The sequence below is a fragment of the Papaver somniferum genome, chromosome 2 (genome assembly GCF_003573695.1).
Source record: "Papaver somniferum cultivar HN1 chromosome 2, ASM357369v1, whole genome shotgun sequence".
In the NCBI taxonomy this organism is placed as follows: domain Eukaryota; kingdom Viridiplantae; phylum Streptophyta; class Magnoliopsida; order Ranunculales; family Papaveraceae; genus Papaver; species Papaver somniferum.
The window spans coordinates 204,674,970-204,683,614 of NC_039359.1; the positions used below are offsets into that span (position 1 = coordinate 204,674,970).

The 8,645-nt window shown below is 33.6% G+C and overlaps 1 protein-coding gene across 1 annotated transcript; it reads right to left on the reverse strand.

Moving 5' to 3' along the window:
• Positions 1–7,628: 7,628 nt before the first annotated feature.
• Positions 7,629–8,645, reverse strand: LOC113354416 (3'-hydroxy-N-methyl-(S)-coclaurine 4'-O-methyltransferase 2-like). Its single transcript, XM_026597753.1, has one exon. The coding sequence runs from the start codon at positions 8,606–8,608 to the stop codon at positions 7,916–7,918; it is 693 nt and encodes a 230-aa protein (XP_026453538.1). The 5' UTR covers positions 8,609–8,645; the 3' UTR covers positions 7,629–7,915.

The window sequence follows — 8,645 nt, forward strand, 5'->3', positions numbered from 1 at the left end:
TCTTTTCCACGGGTGGACTAGCCATTAACTGGGTCTGCTAGAACTGGACTAGCCAGTAATTCTTACTTACTCATATCCCGAAGCCATATCAGTAGATCTTCTTCTGTAGGATCCATATATATAAACTACAAAAGTATCCAATTCTTTGATTTCAACATCTTAAAGCCGGCTTAATTTTCTGTAATAAACCCAAATTCCGATACAACTCTTTTTGATCAGTTTGATGAGCATTCAAAATTTTAACATGTTAATCTGTTAATATGCAGTTGATAAAGCCCAGGAAAAAGACCACATATATAACAAACTATTTAGATTGCATTTATCCTCCCAAAATATGATTTTATCCCTTTTTCAATCTTAAATTGACACAACTTGAATGCTCTAAGGAACAATATTTATAAGGTTAACTTGCCTCACTTAAACAAGGTAGTTCTTTTTCAAGCAGCAAGTCTAGCTTTACAAATTTCCAAAAACTTATCCCATTTACAAGTAAAATTTATTTTCTTACCAAAGACATTCCTAAATATGTAGGTGGAAAATTGCACTGCATTAGCATCCATGAAGATTAAAGGGTTATGCATAAATTGTTGATAACTAATTTTGACACGTGGAGATTATATAAGTCATCTCGTTTTATAACCTTTTTTGGTAAGTAAGCTTATTAAAAGTTCAAACGAGATAAAAGAAATATTTCAATAGCATAATAATTGATAAGTGTATGCATTGCAGAAAGATATCGATGATTAGTATCTGAAAATCTTCAACCTCAAATTCGTTATGGATTATAAAAAATAGATAGACCATAAAATTGCATGGTAATGCCAAATCCAAATCCAAAAACCTTTAATTCCAAACAAGTTGAGGTAGGATACAAATAAAAACTTAACGTATACCAACATGTAATTGTCAAAATATTGATACATGGATCGCTGACTTTCATGCACATCTATTGAGAGCCATATCTTCGGGTAGGTTTTCACCTTTCAAAACCCACTACACTCCTTCCTCTCAGATCTATTTTGGTTGACCCATATTTCTTTTTGCGTCTGATACACGCCTTATAATTCATGTGCACTGGTGCCTCGGGGCCGGGTCCGTTGAGAATGGCCATATCATCACTGTCGATGTTTAACAAGCTTTTCCTCGATCGACGCCACCCCAAATTTATTGCAGACATTCTCGTTCCTAATTCGATCTCGTATCATGTATCCGCAGATCCATCATAAGATATGTATCTCTTTTACATGCGTCTCCCAAATGTGATCACTTTTGGTAAACATCCCATAACTATATAACGAACGTCCTCCTCAATCTCCCCATCACCTTGCAGCATCGAACCCAAATATTGAAAGGTGTTTGTACAAGGAAATAATTGCTTTGCTAAGAAGATCAATAACTATCGGAATGGGTCGTGATTACAATGATTAGCGGAAACTACTTCTATGGCGGATTTTATCTTATCAAAGAAGACGCCTCTAAATGGTTGAAGAGTAATCAAAGTACCAGTATTCAGATTAGTCTTTTCTATTTTAATTGATTTCATGTATGTAAATCAACGAATTCACATTGTATATTGGATGTATAATGTATAATGATCAAACATGAGGGTGTGTTTATCTACCACTTCTTCTATGTAACAATCCAAATCTCAATTTGAATGAGGTAATCTGATAAATAATTTTAGAGGTTTTCAAAAACCCTCTTTCCATCAAACAAGAAAAAAAATTGCTTTGCTAAATAAATTTCCCCTATGTCTCCGTAACTCCCATTGCTTTTCAACCTCAGTCTATTAGTTCCACATCATCAACAATGAACATGCACAAAGGGAGATCCATCACCGGAACAAAATTTTATCGGCTCAAAACCCATACCCAAAGTTAATTAAATATTCATTAATTTCTTTAAAATGTCAGGTTAAGTAAGCATTAGTTAACTACAAAAATTAATAAATTAATACACCTATTTTTATTTTTGTTTTGCTAAGAAAATAAAACAAAAATACAACCAAATGTTATAAACCAAGTTTATTTAATAAGATGCCCTTCGTGTCTAAGTTTAGAGTTTAGATATCTTCGACACCAAGTCTTCTATCTATATAAATAGATGCTTGAACATTGTAATCTATACCCATAATAATAAGAATTTTCTCTTCTTTTCTCTCTCTACTTTGTGTCTCCTTCTCTCCTTACTAGATTTACAAGACGTTATCACGCACACAGCTCTACCGATTGAGCGTCGTTTTGACAAACAAAAAAAGAATGATCTTTAAGAAAGAAAAAAAGAAAACTATTCTGGGTCATGAAAGTTGGGGTCGATGTTTTCAAAATCCATGAAATAATCGGCCATATAAATCAACAATCTTTACTCTTGTGGTTTCTTTTAATTACTTGTAGTTTTAAACCTTGTTCCACTACTAACGAATTTTGTTTTGTTTTGAATGTAGTGAGTTTCGATTGGACGTAAGCAGAACCATGTTCAGAAATCAACAACTCATCATCAGGGGAACCAAATACTACTGTTTGGTTTTTGTTTCTTTGACTGAGTTGCTTTTGTTTATTGTTTTGGTGGTGATATGACTACTAACATGTTTTGATTGGATGTAGATCTTTGGTTGATGCTTATTTTCGATATGTGTTAGTATTTATGATGTGGTGTATATCAATTATCATTGCACCAAAAGGATGCAACATCCATTATTATAGGTTGTATCTATCGAGTGCCAAATATGGGTTGCCTTTGAGCGCCCAAAATTACGTTTATTTTTGTCTGTCTTTAATGACGACAATATAGATTTCTTTCTCTTAAAAGAAATCTTGAGCTTGGTAATTTCCATGGATCTTTTGAGATAATAGGGATCTTTCGGATATTGAGACATATAGGTTTCTATTTTTTTTTCTCTCTCGATGGAACTAATACTCAATGATGCTTTTCTTTATCTATGAGCATCATGATTATAAATTCATTTATGACGGATTTTATATATCTGTGCATCCTTGACTATGAGAATATAATTATGGTTGTTCTCAAAGTTTTTTCCTTTTATTCTTTTTGGTGCAACTAAAATCGATTGATTAATTCTAAATTATATTGTCCATATTCAAGGGACATGGGTGATCAACTTTGACGAATAAGTTTGATCTTCCCTTTTCTCTAATTTTTTTTTTTATTATGTAGAAAATAAAAAGATAAAATCCATGGAAGGATAATCTAAAGTTTCTATTCTTTTAACGAAACTGTAATCACCAAAAATTGGTGTTATCGCAGATTTTATTACCTTTACGGTAACCAATTACATGCATGGTTCACAGAACCTCCGGCCAATTAAATTTGGTATCTTTGTCCGATAAACAAAGATTACGTGGTTTTATTTATTTATTTATTTATGGTTTCTATTTATTTACGAGAAACCGTCTGGATTTTCCGTATGCGATACTGAAAACGACAATATTATTTTTATTATTATTTGTCGATACAATTTTATTAATTGTACAAACCAATTGATCTTATTTTAATTGTACAAGCCAATATTATTAGTCCTTGTAGTGACTACATTGATCTTATTTTAATTTTCTTTTGGATAAAAAAAGTGTCCGTAACTCAATTATCTCGTTGGCCCTTGAAGTTACAAAATTACTAAGATTCTTTTGCATATCCTTTTTTTTTAATGCTTTTGGTTTTAACATATCATTTTATTTTATTTTTGATTCTGTTCCAAAAGTAATCCATGGTTGATGGTAATTATGTATGTCTATTAAGACTACAATTTTTTTTTTATGTCGAGAGACATATTTCATAATAAGTCTATGTCTCGAATTAATCGGATAATACATTACGAAACTTGTTTCCGTATATGAGATGAAAATATTTCCTCCATAATCAGGGGGAGACTATACACTATCGAACGTTGGTGTTCATTAACTTAAAAGGTATAGTAATTTCTCTCCCATCACAATCAAATCGATCAAGGCTGTCATATATATTGGCGTGAAATTTCTCATTTTGCTTTTATATAAGCTTTTGCCTTTCAAAAGGTAAATCAAATCACATATCGCAAAAAATAGCATTTTAGAATAAGCTACAGATAGTACTTGAATAGAGTCTATAAAACAAGATCCACATTTTCATAGTTCATATCTCCTCACTGGAAGATGGGGAGATTATAATCCCCGCGGGCGCTGATACCAGTAATTCTGTAAAATTTACAAGATATGCATACACTTGAGAATGTGGGATTGTCGTAAGCTAAGTTATTGTCGAATATTCATTTATGGTAGCTACTGAAATAATAAATAATGGTGGTTATGAACCCCTCTGCAGAGGAGTATCGACATATGTGATTGGTTGGCATATAATCCAAATTAGATTGGATTGATTTCTCGATTGACACAATTTGGATCCAAGACTTAACACCGTAAATGTGCCAAGCCTTATTAATTACAGGTTGATGTAGTCATAATGTGTTATACGAGAAATATGTTCGTTGTGAAAACGATTTGAGGGTTTTCTTTTTGCTCAGACCCTATAATTGGTTCAGTAATTGTTCTTCTTATAAGACACATTTGGCATGGTAGTCCTTGAAGGACTCATATATGGTCGGAGAACATTTTCAAATTTGTAATCCTTGGAAGATTCAAATTATATTTAGGCAGCCACCTTATTTGCTTACATAAGGTTTAACAATCCTCTATGTGTTTTTAGAAATTTGGTGCAAAACCAAAAATCCGGATTAATTAATTGATGACTTCAACGTGATAAGTCTCTTTAGGGGTCCTTAAAAACTCAAAAATCCATGCTTCAGCAGCATAAATATTATTTTTCTTAAATCTGCAGTTAAAATATTATGCTTGCTTAAAACTTGTCTATAATATAAACTATAGTTACGATTTTGGTGCTTTTAATAATACTCATATAGTTGAGTTAGCATCCATATTTACGTCAAAAGTTATAGTCTTTTCCCTTCGTTTCAGGTTTTGTCCCATGTGGTTTTCCTGAAAAGGTTTTAACGAGGCAACATTTCGTTGACGTTTAATTTAATTTCAAAATGTTGATTTTGTGCTCTTTTTCCTTCGTCCAAATTTTTTCCATTGGGTTTTACTGGAAAGGTTTTAGTGAGGCAATTTATTCAACATGGTGGTCATCCAAGGGGGAGTTGTATAATTTATGTTATTTGGTGGATTCCCACCATTAACTAGGTCATTTTGTAAGGCCAAATTAACATAACAAGCCCTTAGTAATTTGGATTCATTCCGATCCACATAAGGTATGACCACAAATTCAATTTTGTTCACTTATGGTAATTTATCTACATCTTGGCTCTATGTTGAAGAAACTACATCAACAACTTCTGCAAATCATCTCGGAAAGCTAGCAATCCATGTCACAAGTTCTCAATGTGTTGAAGAAGAATGTAGACTCCGCAAAAGTATTAATCGAAGGAATTACTTCTTGTGCAACACAAGTGAAGACTTCATCAACTATCCGACATCTTCATGAAAGCACAGTCCTCCTCTGCATTCAAGAAATTCGTTCTTCAAAATTGGAAAGTCTCGACTCAAAGATTTGAACGTCAAGATTTGACTGAAGTATTTATCAGGGGGAGCGCCATCATCAAATTAAGGTGCATTCACTGGACTTTATCGCGTTGTACTCTTTTTCCTTCGTCAAGGTTTTGTCCCATTGGGTTTTCCTTGTCAAGGTTTTAATGAGGCAACATTTGTGTGTCCAACACTGTTTCGAATCTTTACATGCTTATGCAATTTCAGGTTTTTCTCTTTTGAGTTTTCCTGATATATTTGTAATGACTTAGCCACAGTGGTCAGCAGAGGGAGTGTTATAAACCAAGTTTATTTACTAAGATGCTCTTCGTGTCTAAGTTTAGGGTTTACATATCTTGGACTCCAAGTCTTTAATCTATATAAATAGAGGCTTAAACATTGTAATCTATAACCATAATAATAAGAATTCTCTCCTCTTTTCTCTCTCTACTTTGTGTCTCCTTCTCTCATTACTAGATTCACAAGACCAAAAAATAAAAATGCAATTATCGTTTTAGTAATTTCACAACAAACCAAGTGAATTGAATTATCATATATGTTCATGTATTGTCCATTGCATATCTATATTATAAAAAGATGTGGTGTCTGTGTAGACTGATAAATCTGACCCTTGATTTCGTCATCCCACGGTGCGGGTTGATTCGTTATATGTCCTGTATAGACGTCCATCTGATCCCTTACGATTTAATTATTTTGGACGGCGTAGATTATGCCACGGCCCTTGCCTAACCTAATCTCAAGCTAGACATGGGTCTGACCCTAGCTTTGCCCGACCACCAAATTAGGAAAGAATATAGGATTCCTCATGTGTCTGCCGACCATCTTGGAGTAAATAATGATTTGTACTTTATACTACTTACGATTGGTTTATTTAACTCATGAGATGCACTCTGCGTCTATGTTTTTCTTTTTTTAATAATTCAATAAACTCTGTTTTGTACCCTTTACTATTACTTCGCTGGTATGTATTGAAAAGTATATCTCACGTTCAAATGTGGGGCGCCCACTCACTAATGATTTGCCGAGTTTATTGATCACTCAGGAAAATGTGTCTTACAGTACAACCCAGAAACAACTACATGTAATTACTGGGTATGGAGCAGCTAATTATTGTAAGATGTTTGAGACTCTATTTAACCCCTCCGCAATCCGTCATAATGAAACCGAAGTTCTTTTTCAGAACAAATGCCAAACCACGGATGAATCTATAGAATCAGTGAGGACTCTAGCGCATTTTTATTTTTATAATGCGGATCCCTTATACAGTAAAACAATTTTTACTGTTAGGAGTTTTGCTGCCTGGCAAACGAAAAAATAAAAAGAAAGGTAATTGTTTATCTTCTTCGTTACTCAAAGAAAATATAAGGGACCGAGTCTAATTTGATCAATCCTACAAAATATCAGGGCTTTTCCTAATCAAGACTAATTTTAATACGAGATTATATTTGATTATAATTCATGGTCGGGGCCATAGGCCCCGGCTATTATGACTAAAATAACTAAACACGACCCCGATTATTACGGTCTGATTACAATTTCGTGTGAGGGTACTGACTGGTTAACCAAACAGTAAACAAAACTCGAAAAAGGTTGAGTCTCTCGCCTATAAGCTCAAATAGAATTTAAGGGTGTAACCGCGTCTAATTTGATAGGTCAACAAAACATCAGGAGGTCTGTTTTATAAGTTCAACCCTCTAGATTTTAACCTAATCACGGATAATTTTATTGCGGGGACTATATTTGACTCAGATTCTTTAATTCATGGCCGGGACCGTAGACCCCGGCTACTTTGACCCGACTGACTAAACACGACTCTGTTCATTACAGGATGACTAACCAGTAAACAAAACTTGAAAAAGGTTGAGCTCCTGCCGTAGGCCGGGGTGATACCTAGTATTATATGTATAGTAACCGAACTATCGTTTTAGTAATTATCAAATATTATTTAACGAACCCATTCCAGTGAAGCCCAACTATAATTATTGTGTAAGCGAAAAAGAAAGTAAACGTTTGCCAATACGCGTAATATTTTTTTTTGAATCCAATTCAAAGATTAAATTCTACTTCCTTCATATTGTCAATCAGAAAGCAATCAAAACATCGAAATATTTTTTTTACAGAATATTATCTCTAACATAAAACTATAAAAGAATGCATCCAGATTCGGATCCGAACTCAAAGAAGCGGATCTGAGCTTAGATGACGCCTCCATGCCGAGAAAGTCTTAGCATATCCTAAAATTATATACGTTTATATATACTATATGAAAGCATCTGATTCTTTTTATTTTACTTTCATGATTAGTTTTTTAATTTGCGAACCAAGTGGCAGTTGTTATTTTGAGCTACTTTTCAAATGAATTAATTGCATTTGTCAACTATGTTAAGCGTACATTTAATATGAGGAAAAGCTTCATAGATTGCCATAATTGTTGTGCCATTTCCTCCACCAACATCAACCAGAGAATCCAAATCTTGAAAAATATCTTTACAATCTTCAAATAGAGTTCTAGTTAAAAGTCTTGTTTCTCCAGCCATTTCTTCATTAAATAACTGACTTTGATCAGGATGACCTTCTAAAAACTTCCATATTGGCATTCCCATAGCTATCTCAAATGCTGTTGTACCTTCAGTTGCTAAACCTTCTTTCATAAACTTCCATGGAACCATGAAATCTTTATGAGTTAGGCCTAATATTATTGGTACCATACTTCTTTCTGCATCTCTTAAAAGTAAAGTACCAATTGGTTTAAGTGAGTAAACCTTATCAACTCCACCATTACAAATTTCATGTTCCAAAATATTCATGTGTACTAAGAATCTCAGTATTCTGTACAAGTGATCAGAATTGACATTTGGAATTGAAAGTTTTGATGCAAGCTGTGCAAGTGTGATTGACCCATTATTGTTTTTGATAATATCTGCAATTCCAATCTCTACTGCGCAACGAAGAACAAGAGAACCACGAAAACCATAGATTATATTCCATAGTTGAGCTTGATCATTGATGTCAGGTTCTTGTGTTCCAGCTGGTTTGGCATCTAAACTTCCCATGATATGAAATTTTTGTGGTATTTGTTACGAAGACTAT